General features: G+C 37.6%; 3 protein-coding genes across 3 annotated transcripts; 2 read left to right on the top strand and 1 right to left on the bottom strand.

Moving 5' to 3' along the window:
* Positions 1-5,058, top strand: GAPB (glyceraldehyde-3-phosphate dehydrogenase B subunit). Its single transcript, XM_086436427.1, has 9 exons — positions 1-169; positions 272-385; positions 669-830; positions 1,591-1,758; positions 2,068-2,228; positions 2,742-2,803; positions 2,907-2,956; positions 3,658-4,064; positions 4,586-5,058. Exons 1-9 carry the CDS (start codon positions 71-73, stop codon positions 4,719-4,721), a joined length of 1,359 nt encoding a protein of 452 aa, XP_086292553.1. The 5' UTR covers positions 1-70; the 3' UTR covers positions 4,722-5,058.
* A 2,016-nt stretch (positions 5,059-7,074) lies between these two features.
* LOC147407713 (glucan endo-1,3-beta-D-glucosidase-like) lies at positions 7,075-9,730 on the top strand. The gene is made up of 2 exons (XM_086436425.1): positions 7,075-8,456; positions 9,373-9,730. The coding sequence occupies exons 1-2, from the start codon at positions 7,094-7,096 to the stop codon at positions 9,402-9,404; spliced, it is 1,395 nt and encodes a 464-aa protein (XP_086292551.1). The 5' UTR covers positions 7,075-7,093; the 3' UTR covers positions 9,405-9,730.
* A 1,648-nt stretch (positions 9,731-11,378) lies between these two features.
* LOC147407712 (glutamate receptor 3.2-like) lies at positions 11,379-20,457 on the bottom strand. Its single transcript, XM_086436426.1, has 7 exons — positions 20,202-20,457; positions 15,131-15,417; positions 13,698-15,037; positions 13,338-13,615; positions 13,181-13,212; positions 12,705-13,099; positions 11,379-12,057 (listed from the first exon to the last, which is right to left on the bottom strand). Exons 2-7 carry the CDS (start codon positions 15,378-15,380, stop codon positions 11,611-11,613), a joined length of 2,742 nt encoding a protein of 913 aa, XP_086292552.1. The 5' UTR covers positions 15,381-15,417; positions 20,202-20,457; the 3' UTR covers positions 11,379-11,610.
* Between the last annotated feature and the right edge of the window lie 18 nt (positions 20,458-20,475).

Here is a 20,475-nt window from a genome sequence, read left to right as displayed (position 1 = left end):
AGTACAAAAAGATTAAGTAGAATTTATATATATATCTTGAAGACTTGCTTCAGTGGTTCTGGTTGCAGACATGGCCACTCATGCAGCTCTTGCTTCTTCAAGAATCCTCACTAACAATAGGCTCCCTTCTTCTAGGACCTCCTCTCATCACACTCAATGCTTCTCTAAGGTCTCTCTCTCTCTCTCTCTCACACACACACACACACACAAAGTGGAAAATTTTGGTAAAAAATATTTAATTTCTTAATAAGATATTTGATATATTTTGCAGAAAATAGAGGTGGCAAATTTCTCAGGGCTTCGATCCAGTACATGTGTGACCTATACAAAGAATGGAAGAGAAGCGTCTTTTTTTGATGTTGTGTCTGCCCAACTCACTCCTAAGGTTGAATTTACTAGTGATTTCAGTACTTTTCAATTAATTTCATTAATTTTAATTCTCCTTTACAAATTAACTATAATTGATTAGGTTATAATGGCTTGATGATTTTTAGGCTAAGAAATCTCCTAAAGTGGACCCATAATTGAATGGTCAAGATTGACACTGTTGCATCTTTGCCATACATTTTGTGGGTATAAAAGGAAGAAGAATTGTGGATTTTTTATTTAAGGGGTTTGATTTTTATTGATTAAGAAAAATAAATATGGGTTGGTTATTCTTTAAGTAGACTGCAGGGTCCACACCTGTTAAGGGAGAAACAGTGGCAAAGCTGAAGGTGGCTATTAATGGCTTTGGGCGCATTGGTCGGAATTTCCTCCGGTGTTGGCATGGCAGGAAAGATTCACCTCTTGACGTCATCGTTGTAAACGACAGCGGCGGTGTTAAAAATGTAAGATTATAATTGATGCAAGTGGTAGCAATGTATGTTTATGATTTAATTTTCATATTATGACTTTTGACTATTTTGTTATTTTAAGAGTACTCTTTATTAGAGAGATCTTCTTACCTTAGTGATTCCTCAATAATCCTCTTTATTTTCTTTCATTTTATTTGTTAGTTTGATTTAGATCTTTTATTTCTTTCACTTAGAAATGTCAAATACATACATACACAAATGGAATTTTTTTTGGAAAAAAAAAAAGCAACGAAAGTGTTGAAAAGACACAAATAGCGTGTACTCGTCATTTACGAAAATACTAGCCTCAAACGACATTTCAGGTTCTCCGTTAGGTGAACGTTGAGATGAGAGAATACTCGTAAGGTTTCCCAAGAAAATAGACCCTAGAAACTGATACTTAAATCCCAAGGAAATGCGTACTAATCTTTAGAAAACATGTCAACTGTTGTTTAATGTAGAGCCTCAAATATCATTGACGTTAGAAAAGTCCAAATCATTTATAGTGGTGATGTGAATGGGAAAATTACTAAGGTTGAGGCTCTCCATCGAACAGATGGTTGAGATGTTAGTGATTCCCAAGAAAAATGTATCTCTAATTCTAAGAAGCAAGAGGTGATTTGTAAGAAAATTTTGTTTGTTTAGTGGAGAACCTCAACCATGGGCTTATGTAGCCAGAAAACTCCATTACTTATACATACGTAATTACAACATGTTAATTTCAATCTAACTTCATTAAGACTATCCATGGCAGGCATCTCACCTTCTCAAATATGATTCAATGCTCGGAACTTTTAAGGCAGAAGTGAAAATTGTGGACAATGAGACAATCAGTGTTGATGGTAAGTCAATCAAGGTCGTCTCAAACCGAGATCCTCTCAAACTACCATGGGCTGAAATGGGGATTGACATCGTTATTGAGGTAATTTATTTTCCTTCACACCCCATTTTTTAAACTCTATAACACTATAATTCTAATCGCGGATAATGAACTGTGATCCACTCAAATATTTGACATTAACTTACCATCATGTTTATTTATTCAATGTTGTCTAGAAACATGTCCTTTGTTATTACAAGTGAGTTTATATCTACTTTCGTTATATTTTGTTTTTTTCACGTTTTTTTAGAACCTTCAACTTACACATTCCTTCTGACTAGAGTTATAAATAGGGATCAAATCTAATTTTCAAAATTAGCTAAATAATTGATTTTATCTTATACATTACAGGGGACAGGGGTTTTTGTCGATGGCCCAGGTGCGGGAAAACATATACAAGCGGGTGCTAAGAAGGTTATCATCACAGCTCCTGCAAAAGGTGCCGATATTCCAACTTATGTTGTTGGAGTGAATGAAGGAGATTACGGCCACGACGTAGCAGACATCATAAGGTTGGTGTTTTAAATTTTTCCCAACTTCACAACATGTTAGGTTTTTCAATTATACAAGGCACAAATAAGACAATTTGTCATAGGAGTGGAAAAACTACTTAAATTCTGTGAAACCCTCGCAAAGGTTTATAAACAAAGAACAAGTAATCCCTGATGAGTTGTATCCAAAGGTTGTTAAAGGGAGAATAAAACTGAAAATCTCCCACATGGTAACCCTAAAATGAGTTTATCATGAATTTATGGTATGTACAAAGACAAATTTTCCCCTAAGAAAAAAGTTACAAAATGGTGAATGGTCACCCAAAAAAATTTGGCATTATAGACATGTAACATCGCGCCTATTATACAGTCCATTCTGTCAAATATAATACGAACAACAGAATGTAAAGCACAAATGTTACAAAAGATGTGCAAAGGGTTTTTTTTTTTTTTTTTTTTCAACAACTTATGCCTATTTTATTCAATTTACGACATTATAGATTATAAAATTTGATTTAAATTTGAAATTGGCAGCAATGCTTCTTGCACCACAAATTGTCTAGCTCCATTTGTGAAGGTGTTGGATGAAGAGTTTGGTAAGCATCCATTATATTTCAAGAATTTTTTTTTTTTTTTCATTTAAATTTCAATTAAATTTTTTTCCTTTCCTACTCAAAACACTTCTTCATTATCTTACAGCTATTGTGAAGGGAACAATGACAACCACTCACTCCTACACGGGTGACCAGGTAATTGAGAAACTAAAAGGGGATTTACTCAAGTGATGTGAGTCATTGGAATGCCAAAAATGGTTCTGATTTTCACAAGTGAATAAGATTTTATATTGCCTCTCCAACTTTTTTCTTATTACAACCTAACAATGAAGTTATTGATGTGGATTACCACTCTTTTTTTTTAAATATTCATCTTCTTCTCCTCCAAAAATGTTCTTGATTTGCGTTTGTACTCCCCCATGAAAAGAGCTCTTCGATTATGAGATTGAAAGAGCAACAGAGGAAAAAAGGTCAGTTGTCCACGAATTGTCACAGCCAACCCCTTCTTCTTCCTCTCTTTTTTTTCTCTTTTGATTCGTAACCCATTTTTTTCTGTCTAATATCTGTTAGAATAGTCCCACATCACCTCGATACTATTGGGATGTGCAATGTATAAAACGTGGGCAACCCTTTCCTTGCAAGCCAATTTTCAAGGATGAGTTAGGCCTATAGGCTTTAGTAATATCCTTATTTGGTGTATTATATATATTTCACGAATTGAGGTGCTATAAAAAATAAAAGGAGTTGGTGTGGCGATATAAACTCTCAATAGAATTGAGCACTAAATTCGCTAAAAGTACTTCTCAATCTACTATATTGTTCGTTCAATATTTCTTTTTTCTTTTTTCTTTTTTCTTTTTTTTTTGGGGTGTGTGTGTGTGTATGTGTTACTACAGAGGCTTTTGGATGCATCCCACCGTGACTTAAGGCGAGCAAGGGCTGCTGCGTTGAACATAGTCCCAACAAGCACTGGAGCGGCCAAGGCCGTGTCACTAGTGCTACCACAGCTGAAGGGCAAGCTTAATGGAATTGCACTTCGAGTTCCTACTCCTAATGTGTCCGTCGTTGATCTTGTTGTGAATGTCGCTAATAAGGGAATTAGTGCTGAAGACGTCAACGCTGCCTTCAGAAAGGCAGCTGAAGGACCATTGAAGGGGATATTGGCAGTTTGTGATGTGCCACTCGTGTCAGTGGACTTCCGGTGCAGCGATGTTTCCTCCACCATTGACTCGTCCTTGACCATGGTCATGGGAGACGACATGGTCAAGGTGGTCGCTTGGTATGACAATGAATGGGGATACAGGTAAGACTTAATTTAAATTAATTAGCATTAATTTCATTTTTCTTTTTGAAAACTATAGACTTAAATTCCACATTGATTCTGATTTTGGATTGTCATGGTCAGATTATAATAACCAATTTCCAGAATCTAGAATCTCATTTTGCTCTATTATTTTTGAAAACTGATTTTAAAAAATATTGTGGACCAAAAGCCCAAAAAAAAAGAGCGGAATTAGCAAAAAAAACAAATTCTAAAATCACAGGAAATCATTTCTAATTTTAGCCAATTTTTTACTCTATTATGAGAGAATCGTTTTGATAATTTGAATTTTAAACCACACATAAACATCCGATTCTAGAATCAGACTATGAGCAAGAATCTGATTCTAGAATTTGAACCAAATGCCCGATGTGGTTTATACACACAAATTTATGTTGCTTGCACCAAAACCACTAACCCGCTTGCCTATCAAAATAATGATAATAATAATAATTGACATGTTTTAAATGTTTGTTGACTGATAAGTTGAGGGTGATTTACAGCCAACGAGTGGTCGATTTGGCACACTTGGTGGCGGCCAAATGGCCAGGCATGCCCGTCCCTGGAAGCGGAGATCCATTGGAAGACTTCTGCGAGACCAACCCTGCCGAGGAGGAGTGCAAAGTCTATGAAGCTTAATACTTCATAATTCTTTTTTTTTTTTTTTTTTTTTTTTTTAAATTAGTGTTTCCACTGTACCCTCCCCAAATGTTTGTTTTATAATTGAGAATTTGAGGCAGAGGAAGAAAATAAAGATACATCGCTTAGGTATTTGAAAATGGGCTGGGCTTGAGTTAGGCCCAAAGAGCTTGCTCCAAATCTAATATTATATGGTTGGGTCAGTAAGTATGTCTGATAATCCATTTTCACTTTTGCCAGTCTGTCGAAGAGACGCTCCATCACATATTTTTCCCTTGAAGCTGTATTTACGGTTTTACCCATCAGAACAAGTTATTATTATTTTTTTTTTACACAACTTCTCTCCTTAAGCTTTTTTCAAATTCCCCAATTATTGTGTTTGACAATTTGGAAACAGGACCACGGTCCATAAATTTAAATGACTATTTAATCCTTAGTACAATTCTTTATTATATTAGAGTAAGGGTAAAACAGTCATTTTATATCTCTAGAAGCAAGACTCTGTCTCATATGGAGTGCTGTTTTCAACTGATATGCTTTGCAGTGGTTGATGTGTGCTGCACCGCTTATTGTGGTAGAGTGAGTTTATCCCAATTTTGACCTTGGAATATGTTGGATGAAGACTAATTAGGTGAACATAAGATTGTTTTATAAGGGCATTTTCGTCACTGAAGAAAGTAAGGGTGTTTTTGGTAATAAAATAGAATCTGAAATGTTCAAGCTCATGCATTCGGTGCGTCTCTCCTGGCTCCTACGTAAAAGATTCTCAGTTTTTCGCTTTTCCACCGTTTTGATCTACGCACATCTGTAAAGGCTAACTAAAAATCCGTGATTTAGCTTAAAACTACAAAAATGCCATCCATTCAGAATTGTAATAATTTTATCCGCTTAGAAAGGTTAAGTGAAGAGAGATGCTATTGCCACACCAATTCTCATATAAATAATCAAATAATTGCACACAATTTGTGTGGCGTTAGTAAAAATTGGTGTGGCAGTAGTAGCTCTCTAAATTAAAGTTCCATCTCAAAACCCAAGACGACATTACTTGGATTTGAATTTAAATCTCATAATATTAACAAACAAATATATTATAAAATATCTTCAAACATCGTCTATGAGGCTCATAATAATCCAAACTGCACATTTTGAAACTCGCTAACTCTCATACCATTTTGTGATGATCCATGCATGGAATTATGAGCCCTAAAGAGACGACAATAGTACACTAACTTTTTTAACACAAAACGACATTAGTGTTGTTGTGGTTTAGCCACCAAGATTATAATATCTGAGAAATTATAGGATGTGTCAGGAATTTTTTTGTTAATCCGATACCCCAAGATCCACAGTACTTACAATCCACGCACATTAATGCTCATTCTTGCACATAAGGTGCTATATCTACTATAAAAAAAAAGTTTGGAAACCTAAGTTGGATTCACAACTTCAAATCAAAATCATAAAATAAAAAAAAAAAAATTCAAGTAAAGCAATACCGTTACTTATATGAGTTTATCCTCTCTTTTTTAGAAACTCTTCTTATCCCTAAACTAATGATTTTCCAATGCACGCACCCCTCTGACATATATGCCCTATCATAGAATCGTAGATCATTTACCTTGGAATACGTAAAATTATAAATCTTTTTCTTGTGTATCCTAAGACAAGTGATCTATGATATTGTGATGATGGCATAAGATTATCATGACTATATTTCCTATATTACTAACTCATCATATCTTTTTTCTTAATTCTCTCTCTCTTCAAATCTCACCGTCAATTTTACATAAATGAGACATTCTTGATTTATCCTCTTTGAATCTCGTAGCTACTAATTTACAATATATAATAATGATGAATGCACACGATTTTAAGTATATGATTGACATGACAAGGGCACAGACCGCAAATCTTTTTCCTGTGTGTCCTGAAGAAAACGATCTATGATTCTGTGTTTTTGCCAAGCCAGCCGTGTTTCCAAAACCGTGTGTATTCCCAAAACAACTCTACAATATAACATCCTTTCAAAGTGGTAGATACCTTTTCTAACTGAGAATTTCTATTAACACACCAGCTGACTTACAACTCATCATTCTGCATATACTCCATGTAATTTCAAAATGATTGGTGTGTAATAAGTAAAAGTTGATGTTCCAATAGAATATCTCTTTAAAATCTGTGAAGTGACCCACCCACCGTGGGCCACATCAATTTACCTTTGTGAATTGACCCACCTCTCAAAAAGAGCTCACTAAATAGGAGGGCATTTCCGTAATTCTTTGACAAAATAATGGCATTTCCAAAATTAGAGCTTTATATATCTCAGAATCCTTGCGACCATTATTCACTCTCAGTAAACACTAAACACCACCATGATGCCTCTTACCAAGCTAGTCCTTCCCTTTTCACTTGTCCTCCTCCTCCTTCTTCTCATTCGTAACGTTTCGGGTGTCGGAATAAACTACGGCACACTCGGTAACAACCTCCCTTCCCCTAAAAAAGTAGCCCAATTACTCCAATCCACCCTCATCGACAAGGTGAAAATCTACGACACCAATCCCGACATTCTCGAAGCTTTCTCAAACACAGGTATCGATCTCATTGTAGCAGTCGAAAACTCAAATGTCGCTAACATAAGCCGAGATCCATCAGTAGCTCAACAATGGTTCAACAAACGTATCGCACCATTCCTCCCCGCTACATCGATCATCACAATTGCGGTAGGCAACGAGTTCTTAACCAATTCTGGATCGGAAACATCGGATCCCACTACATTAGTCCAAGCAATGCAAAACATCCATGCAGTCTTGATCCAACATGGTCTCGATCGTAAAATCAAGGTAACTACCCCACATAGTATGGCCGTTCTCGCCTCCTCGTTCCCTCCTTCATCCTCTACATTCGCTTTGACCTTAATCTCCACCATGTCTTCCATGCTCGAGTTTCTATCGCAAACAGGTGCACCGTTCATGGTGAACGCGTACCCATACTTTGCTTATCGGGACAACCCATCTCGTATCGATTTGGAGTACGCGTTACTGGGGAACGCCACAGGTGTACGTGATCCCAACGGGTACTCGTACACTAACATGCTTGATGCACAAATTGATGCAGTTCGATCAGCGATTAATGCACTTGGGTTTGGAAATCGAACGATCGAGATCATAGTTTCGGAATCTGGATGGCCATCAAAGGGTGAAGCGGGTGAATTAGCTGCGACGCCAGACAATGCGAAGACGTACAACACTAGGTTGATCGAACGCGGTAATTCGCATAGAGGGACACCAATGAGGCCTAAAGATAATGTAGAAGTTTTTGTTTTTGCTTTGTTTAATGAGAATCAGAAGGAAGGAGGAGCTAGTGAGAGAAACTTTGGGATATTTAATGCAGATGGATCAAAGGTTTACGAAGTAGATTTAAGTTGTAAGTTTTGTAGTAGTGATGGAGGGAAATTAGGGTTTGGGGAGAAATTATCTGGTGCTTCAAGGGGTCCATCAGTGTGGTGTGTAGCAAAGCCTCATGCTGATGAGAAGTTGCTTCAAGCTGTGTTGGATTTCTGTTGTGGGCCTGGTGGGGTTGATTGTAAAGAGTTGGTTGATCGTGGGGCTTGTTTTGATCCTAATAAGCTTCATGCACATGCGTCTTATGCCATGAATGCTTATTATCAGATGCATGGAAGGAATTATTGGAACTGTGATTTTAAAGGAACTGGACTTGTTACCTTCGGTGATCCAAGTAAGTTTTTTTTTTTCCTTTTTTCTTCATTTTTTTAAAATATTTTTTTGGATATTTAGAAATAGCCCCTTTTTAAATTGGTGATATTATTAAAATTTTACCTTTAAATTATCAACAAAAAAAAAAAAGCAATGTTGACTTAGATTCAAGGGGTTAAACTTAATCTTGCATTTTCAAAGGGGATAAACCTAATGTCACGGAATTAACATGACGATGTTTTTAAAATACCTTTTTTTTAATTTTTATCTTTTTTTAAAATGTTTAATTCATGCCTGCATAGATGGGTATGTATCATGTTCATGGATGTCAATGTGTTTATGCATGTAAACCATTTATATAAGAGTATGCCCCCATCACAGAACCGTAGATCATTTGCTTCGAGATACACAAGGAAAAGATTTATGATTCTGCATATCTTAAGGCAAATAATCTACAATTCTATGATTGGAGCATATGTCAGAGGTAGGCATTAGAAAATCATTATTCTTTATATAATATGCATTTGCTTGGACGCGTGTGTTACTACATATGAGTATCTCTTTGGTTAATATGTATTTTGTATAAATTCTATTAGGGCTAGTATTGATTTATGACTAATCCACATGGGGATAACATTTGATTAGTCAACATTGATGATTAAAAGTACTTTAACCCATTGATTTTGGGTTGTGTTCTTATGCAATACTATGCAAACTTCAAACCCTAGAAACACAACAACGTCTATGATTTCAGAGAACAAATTTACTCGAGGTTCTACGACTCATTTATGACCAACCAACCATTTCTTCCCCTTAGCCTTTCTCAACAACTAGATATCTTATTGATTGCATTTTCCTCATCAAGATAAATATTAATTTAGATTTTTTTTATTTAATGCCTTAATCCACTAATAATTTTTTTTTCTATGCTTTTTCAGGTTATGGGACATGTCGTTATCCTCAACAGTAATTCACTATTGTGAAAGATGTTGCGGAGCTTTTGTGTTTTGGCTTAGGTTGGGTCAGTATTAAAAACCCTAGTTGTGATGGATTTGAATATTTTGTTGGTTAGTCAAAAAAGACATGAAACTTTTCGTCATTGTCATTGGGAGAAGAGAAAGATGAAAAATTGCAAATTGCAAATTAAAGTTTTTCATTCCCCCACAATCAACGGCTTTAATGTTGAAAAAAGTCCTAAAAGTACTTTTCAAACCTTTCATTTATGTCACCCAAAGTGGACCCGGACATAAGGCTCCAGTTTTCCCCAAAAGATTCTAAGGAACTATGCCCGTTAAGACTTAAAGAGAAAGAATGCGACAATATAAGCCTGACCAAGAATAATCAATTTCAAGGGTAAATGGAAAGTTTTCCGTGGTTAGATTTTTTCGAGGAAAATGTCAAAAAGAGAGTTGATTTTTAGTTTTTCAAGTGGGGATGACTATGTGAGAGAATAACATTAGGAGATTCTCCCAAAACACTGTTGAGGAAATCATTTTCTACCTGGTGGGGCTAGAGACTTTCCCTTCTCACCCAAACACTGAAAATTATTTCATCGACGAATGACTTTGCCAAATGAGAGCTCTGATTTCTACAAAATTAATTGCATTATATACAATAATATTTTATGGGCACAATTATTAATTTATATAAATTTAAAAAATATAATTATGTTGTATATTTTAATATAGAATAACAGGTCGAGCCACCAAATGGGGCAACATTCAAAATCCTAACCTAGCCATAAATAAAACAGGCTAAGCCCAGCTCGATAATTAAATGAACTAAATTACTAAACCCAAACCCGATCCATGGACTTGCCAGATCGGATCAAAACCCGGCACATTGAAAATAAAGCATTGATTTTAGTATATTTCATTTTTTAAGATCTCATGGGGCACTAACATTGGAGAGCATTTATGAGAGACACTTTAGCTAATTTGGAATTGCCCACCAAAATTTAAGAGATTATTGGAGATACTCTAACACTTTCTAATTATTCAAAACTAACTCTCCTGAAATCCAAAATGCCGTCATATTTGGTGTCGTATGTTAAATAAATATCCATATTAGAATTTCATTGGGTAACCAAGACCTTAATTCAAGACATCTAACCCAACAACATGAGATGCACAATCACATTTTCCTAAGAAAACAATTGTCTTGCCAATTTTTCAGCACGATCATACAGACAACTAAGTTCTGAATGACATGGTTTAGAAAGCATAATCTGTTTATCCAGAAATTTACTAACTTGGCCCATGAGTTCATGGGCTGAAGTAAGAGGACCCACTTGGCTGTTGAAGCCCATACACATTCCGAAGGTCATTAAGGAAGAGAGAATTTCTTTAAACCTCTCTCCCATGAGCCTGAATGATGTTTAGAACCTAGCTCTGTTTGTGAGAAGCTCTTCTGAATTTTCTTTAGTGATTCAGAAAATATGTTCAAGTATCCATACCCAACCTGAGATTTACCAGGCAGATATATAAGTAATTCAACTACTGACTCAAAAGATCCAAATCCAAAATGGATCTAATGTACTAAATCCAACCCGATCAATTTTAGAATATAACATATCTGGTAAAGCACATGTATGGATGGGATCAGTTCATTGATTTGCTCAGAGCCCAGGATCCACCTATCACATGAGCCCACATGAATTGAATGGCGTCCCCAAATTACAAAATTACCCTCTCGTTAGGCTTGACATGACACTCTCGCTAGAGAGAGTCTGAGCACTACAACGAGAAATTCTGTGAGCAAAAAATCACTCCCAATTCCACAATCACACCCTTCAAATGACAAACTTTAACCATTAAAAACTACCCAAAATCTCTTACACCACTCCAAACGATTTTTCATTGGTTTCTAAAAATGGATTCAACTCGAATAATGGATTGCATTCTATAAGACCAGACTGATTATGTATTGTAATTGAAAATCGTCATTTGAATCATGAATACTTGCATTACTAATGCATCTTCATTTATGTTTAATGTGATATTATAGTCTTTCTTTTTCTTTTTTCTTTTTTACCTTAGACATTCAAGTTTATCAAACATCGTGTATAAGACTTCCATACAAATTGGAAGAGGAGTTAAGAAGATAGTTACAATAACATTTGTAAACTAAATATCTGACTCTAAAATTAGTCACGCATTTAGGACCCACTAAACTAACTAACAGACATCGCCATTGGTATGGTCATCTGGGGACATCTCGGTTTGCTTTCTCTTTGATCCACGTCTCGATTCGTCGTTTCTCCTGGACCTGCTCTTCATGTCTTCTTCCTTCTCATCAACGAAAGATAAAAATGTCTGGAGTCGTCGAGAACGTGAGCTTCCATGAGTAGAATCAGTGGATTCTTCGGGGAAATGTCGACTAAATTGTCTTACCATCAATATAAAGTATACAAGAAGAGCCAAAAAACAAGCAAGCCCACATATGAGAAAAAGGCCCCAGAAACTCCTAAGATGAAGACGATCCGATTCAAGCTCAGCAGTCTGTGAACTACAAGCTCTTCTCATCAGCCATTTATCGCGAATCCTTTGGAGATCACCATTCTCAGATAGTGTCAGAATGGCAGTAGACAAGTCCATGGCCAGCGGAGAGTCACGCGGAAATGCCTAATAAGAAACAAGAAAATTATTATGAGCCGTAAATTACTTCAATCTTCTAGAGAACACGTAAATCCTAGAATTCTAAGGAACGACGATAATGTATCAATTTGGGATCTAAAAACATGAGGGTACAAATCCCTGTCCCAAAAAAGAAAAAAAAAAACTCTCCAAGGGTGGCTTGTTTTGATTTCAAGGAACCAATACTTCACCAACTCTGTCAGAGTATATATTTTCCTCCACTCTTGGGTGTGTCATACCCTAGTTAAGCCTCGTGACCCTCTTATATTCATTCTTCTCCCCCTCTCCAAAAGATCAATCTTTGGAGTAGTGGGTTGGTTAACAAACTCCGTACAAACTATTATCAGTTTCCATGTTATTCGGCAAGATCATGAAACAAAAATTTTATCCTAAAGATTTGAGGCCAGCTAAACGAATCCTGTTCTTCCAACTATGTTCAAAACCAAGTCAAAACTTACCTAGCCTAATATAAGTGAAGACATGTTTCATAATCTTCACCTTACCAAAATTACTGAAGTCAGAAACATGAATCCTGTTTCGTAATTTAACAGTATCATGAGCCACATCTTCAGAAGTCATTTTCGGGCGTCTTTATGCCCTTTTGAAAAACACAATTTTGTTAATTAGATACTTACAAAGCCCCATCCGCTTTTGGTAAATTCTTGGCCTACAGTTGCAAACTTGCAGTGGCCAGATAGGAAGAGTTCTATATACGCCTGTTCATCGACCACAGCAGCAACAGTCCCCTTTTCAAGAGCTATAGCATATTCTTCGGGAGAGCCAAGAGGGACAAGTCTAGACTTTGGTATGTTGAGTTCAACATTCAAGTAGTTTTCAGCAAAAGACCCCACTTGGAACCCAATAGATGCACTGCTAGTAACCAAGCTTTCGATTCCTTTGATGGGTGAAGCTAACTGTTGGACCGTGAGGATTGAGGTCAAACTTGCAGTGTAGCTCGAGTTGATTATCAAAACCACAAACAGCCATATGATTAGCACTAAGCGACCGAGCGTGCTCACTGTGTTCTCTTCTACAAAAATGAGAAAATTGGGTAAGTCATTAGTGAACTCTAGAATGGAGAAGACAATATTCATTAGGTTGCTTCACTTACTGTGGGCAAAAAACAATGTCGAGAAACTAAACCTGCAAATTGAGAAGACATCAGCATATCAGATTGTTGTAAAAAGTTAAAATAAAAAGACAAAAAGTATTAAATCGGTCTACTTTTAACCAATTTTAAATATCCAACCATAGAATCCTATGCTCACCATAGAATCGTAACAACTTGTTGCTTAGGTGGGCCACGGAACTCGTCATTCATCCTATGCTCGAGAATCCACACAACTGCTCCCACAATAAGGAAGAAAACTGCAGTGACAGCCCACATCGTTGGATTAAATGGCTGAAGGAAAGCCCATGCACTCGAGTTCAACTTCTTGACTGGGGCCACTACAATTAGCCCTGACTCCATGTATGGTTGTGTAAAATCCACAATCTTTGTTCGGTTCATGACAATCGTGATGTCACCTATGGCGGCATCGAAATCCTGTGGAGACCAAAACACAATAAATAAAATTGATCTATACTATCGCATAATTTGTGGGAAGAATGTGTAGTTTTGGACTCACGCCGGATGCGATCTTATTCACAAGCCCAGTGTAGCTTGGGTTCTCATGACCGTTACCATACGGGATGAATTTATGAGGAACAGCGTAAGGTAGCAAGTTTATGGCAGCAAGAAATACATCTACGCAAAATCCCTCGATCATGTTGGGACCTTTCACTGAGATAAATTCCTTATAACTAACCCGATTAGGTATCCCAATCCTCAACTGTTTTCCGTTATTTGGGAAAACCCACCCCCGAGGCTTTGTTGTTGTTTCTCCGGGCCAGATTACGCTGTGTAGTTGTTGGTTGGCAATCGAACGGTTAGGTGGCTTCATGTAGAGTGTCTCAGGAGGCACAACAGATAAACCGGAATAATTAGACCAATACCCAATCTGCCGAAACCCGGTACCGATCACATTAATCACATCGTATGCAGGATGGATGAGGGACCTATCAGAATCAAACCGAATAGGTCCAGTTAGTCCCGTCATATTGGTTTGTAATATATTGCTCAATAACTGCTTCCCGGTATCAAAAACACTCAATGCTTCAAGGTGTAAAGTCCCTCCCACTACATTATGTAATTTTGAATCATTAGAGAATGAAATGGTCCCACCTTGATCAAAGAGCGCTTTAATTGCATAAGCAATCATCCATACAGTATCATAAGCATACAGACCATACTGATTCAACCCAATAGAGCCACCACTCAACTTGCTCCACCTAGACACGAAAGCCTTTTTCTTTTCCGAATTTGGCGTGTGAGGACGCAATGTGAGCACTCCTTGGATTGAATTTGCTATATTCGGAGGAATCGGATATTTAGAATCCAAAAAACTAGAGAGCCAAGTAGTAGCTATCCACACATAACCACTCTCCATCATTCCAAGATAACGTGCCACTTCAAAAACCAAAAGACCTGATTTCGTATAAGTATGCAAAACAATTATCCTCGACTCCATCAATGCCACCTTAACCAATACATTTGTAACATCATCTCGAGTTACTCCGGGTTCAGGGGGCAGTGCTGCTTTATAAGAAATTTTACAACGTCGCTCCGCAAGTTTATCACCTAGTGAAGTTATACCGTTTCTTCCATGATCATCATCAGTGAAAATTGCAATTACTTCTCCCCAACCATAGTAATTCACCATGTCGGAAATAGCAGTCATCTGGAACAAATCACTTGGAGCTGTTTGAACAAAGTAAGTGTATTGAAGGGCAGAGAGGGTGGGGTCGGTGGCGGTGAAAGAAAGTAGCGGCACTTGGAGTTCATTTGCAAGATGAGAGAGAACGTGGGCCATTACAGAAGTTTGTGGACCAATTATGGCCACAGTATCGGTCTCCATGTATTGTAAAGCTGTGTTTATTAATAAGATTAATGATCGTTACTAATAGAATGTAAATAATTAACTAATAGAGGAACAATTGAGTTAAATTTGAAGTAAATTACCTCCAATAATGCTGAGAAATCCACTGAAGTTAGAGTTGTGCATTGAAATGTTGAGTTTGCTACCACCGAGAATGCTGGGATCGGAATTCACATCTTCCATAGCAGCGCCAATGGCAATCTTTGAAACTTGTCCATTAATAGTACCAAGGGTGAAAATAGCTCCAATGTTTACGATGGCCGGTCTTGAAACCCCATTCGAGAACACCCCAAAATAGTGAATCGACAGCAGTAGAAACCAAAGTGGATTCATGGTAAAATGAAATGATGAAAAGCCTAATGATCAGACCCTGAGTCAAAAAATGAAACAGAACCCAATTATCCAAATGAGGGGAAGAACCAAAAGACCCAAAATTTAAACATTACTTTTACTAAGATCCATTGTTCATCAAGAGAATTTCAGAAATCCCAATGAATTCATTTATATATTTGGGCGATAAAAGAAAGAGAGCAGCAGTGAAAGTTTTTATCAGGAGTAGAAATCCCCTCTTAGTCACGCTGCAAGAATCTAAACTTGCTAACTGCGACGACAAGACCATTAAGGAAATTTGGGGGAGAAACATAGAGTGGTTAGCTTTGCCTGCTATAGGTTCGGCTGGGGGGGTTTTGATGATGTGGAACAAAGAGTGGATCCAAGTGACAGATAACTTAGTAGAGGCCTTTTCCATTTCTATATTATGTAAGATTAGAGATGAAGACTTTCAGTGGGTTTTCTCCGGGATTTATGGACTAACCAACAATAGGGAGAGAACTCAATTTTGGGAGGAGCTTGAAGATGTAGCAAGTTACTGGGAGAAACCCTGGGTGTTGGGTGGGGATTTCAATGTTACCAGGTTTACCCATGAGAAGAATAGGAGTTCGAATATTTCTAAGGGCATGAGAGATTTCAATGAGTTTATTGGTAGACATTGCCTGATGGACTTCCCTCTCCTGGGTAGACGCTTCACTTGGTCCAATAACCAAGGGAACACAAGAATGTCCAGATTAGATAGGTTTTTGGTTGATAATGTGTGGGAGGAGAAGTTTCATAATGTTATTCATTCGGCCAGCCTAGTCCTGTATCTGACCATACCCCTGTTTTTTTGGAAGCAGGATACCCTAGGAAACACCCACTTCCGTTTAAGTTTGAAAACATGTGGCTAGTTCAACCAAACTTCTTAGACCTCATTAGGATTTGGTGGAATGAGGGCCCCTCTACAGGAAAGCCGGGTTGTGTGTTTAAGAACAAGCTTAGGTTCTTGAAGGATAAGCTGAAAGTGTGGAACAAAGAGGTATTGGGGAGAATTGAGGTGAAAAAAAAAGGAATTATGACTAATATTGAGATCTTTGACAAAAAGGAAGAAGAAGGGACTTTGAATGTGGAAGAAAGAAATAATAGAATGGAGCTGAAATTGGAATTCCAAAGAATAGCTTTAATGGAGGAAATAAGTTGGAAACAAAAATCGAGGGTGAAATGGCTGAAAGAAGGGGATAATAATACTAAATTCTTTCACAAAATTGCCAACTTCCATAAAAGGAGTAATCAGCTTGTTAAACTCTCCATAAAGGATATCATTGTGGAAGGGGAAGAGGAGATTAGGGAAGGGGTGGTAGGTTACTATCAAGATCTGTACAAGGAGAAAGAAACTTTAAGACCTCGGCCTGACAATTTAGAGTTCACTTCTTTAAGTCAGGAAGATAGGGAGTGGTTGGAGAAACAAATTGGGGAGGAGGAGGTTAGATCAGTTCTCAATTCTATGAGTGGGGATAAGGCACCAGAACCTGACGGATTTACCATGGAGTTTTTCAAATATTGTTGGGAGATTGTCTCGAAAGACTTCATGAAAGTCATCACAGAGTTACAAGATAAGAATTGTTTGGACTATAGCCTTAACAGTACTTTTGTGGCCTTAATCCCCAAGAGAGTCGGGGCAGATAAGTTAGAAGACTTCAGACCCATTAACTTGGTGGGCTCGGTGTACAAAATCATATCCAAAGTGCTAGCTTCGCGTTTGAAAGTAGTTCTTCCTAAGCTTATCGAAAATGAGCAAGGAGCCTTCATTAGGGGAAGACAAATTCTGGATGGAGTTTTGATAGCTAATGAATGTCTTGACTCTAGGATTAAGGACAAGAAAGAGGGGATGATTGGGAAAATAGACTTACAAAAGGCTTATGATCATGTGAGTTGGGATTTTTTAGAATATATGATGAGGAGAATGGGTTTTGGAACAAAATGGATAAGATGGATAATGAAATGTGTTAAAACGGTTTCCTATTCAATTATGGTCAATGGGAGTCCAGCTGGTTTTTTTAGGGGTTCAAGAGGGTTGAGGTAAGGGGATCCGCTATCTCCGTTCTTGTTTCTTATTGTAGCAGAAGCGTTGGGCAGATTGTTTAGAAGAGCAGTCGAATTAGGTAAGCTTTCAGGGTTTAGGGTGAATGATGGCCCGTTGATTTCTCACTTACAATTGGCGGACGATACCTTGGTGTTCCTTGATCATTCGAGAGATCAAGTGAGGGTGCTACGAGTTTTATTATGTTGCTTTGAGGCTATGTCTGGTTTACATATCAATTTGCAGAAGAGTAAGCTTTTTGGGGTTGGAGTGGTGAACGATATTCATTTGATGGCTGCCATTTTGGGCTGTGGGTATGACTCTTTTGTAAGGAATTCAACCCGAAATTCCCAACCTGTGAGAAACAAGAAATAGAGAAAAAACACACACGTCGAAAAAGAAAACAATCACACGCACAAGACAGTATTTACGTGGTTCGACAATTTGCCTACATCCACGGAGTTGTAGAGATTTCACTATTTCGAGAAGAATTACAAAAGTGCGGCTCAAGTCTCAAAGACGACAACCAAAACCTTAAAAAACCCTAATCACCAAAAACGGCTTCTATATACTGCGCACAAGATACACAATGGGTTACAAAACGGGCCCGGCCCAAGCCTCCACTCCATGGATTAAGCCTCAGAAAATATCCCATCAAAATACCACGCAAACATTATTCGGGTCGGGTCGGGTCGTCAACCGGATCAAATATATAACTAGGCTCCACAAAGCCCAACATCTTTACCCACGTCTTATTTGGGCTTACCGCTGGGAGTACCATACAATAGTATCAAAATCTGGGAAGGGGTGATTGAGAGATTGGAGAAAAGGCTAAGCACGTGGAAAGCCAATTACCTGTCTAAAGGAGGGAAAGTGACATTGATTAAGAGCACCATGACGAGTATCTCGGTTTATTTTCTCTCTTTGTTCACGATTCCGAGGTCCATTGAAATCAAGTTGGAAAGGCTTATGAGAAATTTCTTGTGGAATGATAGGAGTGGTAGGAGGAAGTATCACTTAGTCAATTGGAAGGTTATCTGCATGCCCAAGAAGAACGGGGGGTTGGGGATTAGGGGTCTTAGAATAGCTAATAGAGCGCTTTTAGGGAAGTGGCTTTGGAGGCTTGGGGAGGAAAGGGGTAGATTGTGGAGGAAGGTCATTACAGCCAAGTACGGAGATAAGAGACTAGGTTGGTTTAGTGGCGAGGCTAATAACTCGTATGGGTGTAGCGTTTGGAAGGGGATTCTCAAAGTGAGGGAGGAGTTTGAGAAAGGGATTAGATTCAAAGTGGGTATAGGAGACAAGGTTAGATTCTGGGAGGATAATTGGTGTGACATTTCACCTCTAGCAGCTCAATTTCCGTCATTATACGTTTGTTCACTGAGAAAGAATTATTCGATCCAGCAGTGTTTGATTCGCAATGATTCCAGCTCTACTTGGGATTTGGGGTTCAGGCGAAATTTTAATGATTGGGAATTAACAGACGTGACATCTTTCCTTGATCTCCTGCATTCTTATCTTCTTGATGAAAGCGAACAGGACAAGTGGGAACGGACGCGGGCCAAGGATTTGAGATTCTCTGTTAGATCCTTCTTTAAGTGGCTCAACCCTTATGCAGATCGACATTTCCTCGGGTCCATTATGTGGTCCAACTCAGTTCCTTCTAAAATTTCTTTCTTTGTTTGGTTGGCTTTCCTTGGGAAAATTCTTACTATGGACAATTTGATTACTCGGGGTTGGATCACTCCTAACTGTTGTCCCCTCTGTATGAAGGATGGGGAGTCTATCGACCATATTTTAATCCATTGCCCCTTCACTTATAATATTTGGTCAATTTTCCTTGGTCTGTTCCGTATCCAATGGGTCTTTCCTCGTAAGTTTTCCTCATTGATAGAGGGGTGGGCTAGTAAGGTTTTTTCTTCTAGAGAAATATATCTTTGGGTTATTCTTCCTTCGGCTATTGCTTGGGGGGTGTGGAACGAGAGAAATAACAGGGTGTTCAATAATAAGACGAGGAGCTCTCATGCCAGTTTCATGGAGATATTGGGCCTCATGTATCTTTAGTCGAAACAGAACACAGAGTTCACTGGGACTACTTTTGATGACTTTGTTTTTAGATGGAACTCTTTATGTAATCACTGATGTATTAGCTTTCATTTCTTTTTTCTTTTTTACAGGCTCCCTCGGCCTCCTTGTACTGTGTTTTCCCTCTTATCATCAATATATTATACTTATCAAAAAAAATTTGAGGAATATAACATAAATATAGATTCAAGCCATAAATTGTTCTTGGATAACATAAATTTATTAGTCTTGGATAACATAAAGATAAAGTCATGGATTGTTGAAACTTGAAACCAAAAACTAGTATCTCCACAAAAAATAAAAATAAAAAAGGAAATAACAAGAACCCAATAATCCAATCAAAGTAGAAAGTAACTGAAATAGAAAATAGATCTGTTCTGTTCAGAGCTCAATACCTACAAGCAAACAAAAAGCACAAAAACCTAATCTAGTGAGTACTAAACAGAATCTTAAGGAGAAAAAGAAATACCCATCAGAGATATGAATAAAAAGAAGCAGAACAAGTTCTGTTGAACTAGAAGGTAATTAAAAAAAAAAAAAATACAAAACTACAAGCAGATAGAAGAATCCAAACTCTAACCTTAACACAATTTGGAGAAACAATATATACCCATAAAAATTAAATGCAAGAGAATGAAAACCAGGTAATTTCATGTGAATTAAGGACAGAGACTTACCTTTGAATGAGAGAAATCTAGATGGAATCAAAGGTAGAACAGTAAGTCAAACAATCACCCATTTAGAGGCTTCATTTGTGCAGGACAAAGTGATTCGAAGAAATAATAATAAATGAAAAGAAAGAGTGAAAGCCCACAAGAGAAAATCTTGAGAATCACATGAAAGGGAAACAAGACATTTATAAGAGAATACTTGAAGATAAAGAGAAGCGCCACCAATTACAATAGAGGAGGTTGTAGAAGCAAATTGTGTGGACTGCGGATGAGCTCCTAC

The sequence above is a fragment of the Akebia trifoliata genome, chromosome 3 (genome assembly GCF_017979445.1).
Source record: "Akebia trifoliata isolate Shusen 1 chromosome 3, ASM1797944v1, whole genome shotgun sequence".
Classification (NCBI taxonomy): domain Eukaryota; kingdom Viridiplantae; phylum Streptophyta; class Magnoliopsida; order Ranunculales; family Lardizabalaceae; genus Akebia; species Akebia trifoliata.
The sequence above is the reverse complement of the archived record's forward strand: the minus strand, read 5'-3'. Positions and strand labels throughout refer to the sequence as shown.

Bases quoted from the DNA above. Each gene is read 5' to 3' on its own strand.
- GAPB (XM_086436427.1), top strand. From the start codon at position 71: ATGGCCACTCATGCAGCTCTTGCTTCTTCAAGAATCCTCACTAACAAT. The intron at 170-271 runs GTCTCTCTCTCT...TATATTTTGCAG, and splicing joins ACACTCAATGCTTCTCTAAG to AAAATAGAGGTGGCAAATTT. The intron at 386-668 runs GTTGAATTTACT...TTCTTTAAGTAG, and splicing joins CTGCCCAACTCACTCCTAAG to ACTGCAGGGTCCACACCTGT.
- LOC147407713 (XM_086436425.1), top strand. From the start codon at position 7,094: ATGATGCCTCTTACCAAGCTAGTCCTTCCCTTTTCACTTGTCCTCCTC. The intron at 8,457-9,372 runs GTAAGTTTTTTT...ATGCTTTTTCAG, and splicing joins TGTTACCTTCGGTGATCCAA to GTTATGGGACATGTCGTTAT.
- LOC147407712 (XM_086436426.1), bottom strand. From the start codon at position 15,380: ATGAATCCACTTTGGTTTCTACTGCTGTCGATTCACTATTTTGGGGTG. The intron at 13,100-13,180 runs GTAAGTGAAGCA...TCATTTTTGTAG, and splicing joins GACATTGTTTTTTGCCCACA to AAGAGAACACAGTGAGCACG. The intron at 12,058-12,704 runs GTAAGTATCTAA...GTTTCTTATTAG, and splicing joins CCAAAAGCGGATGGGGCTTT to GCATTTCCGCGTGACTCTCC.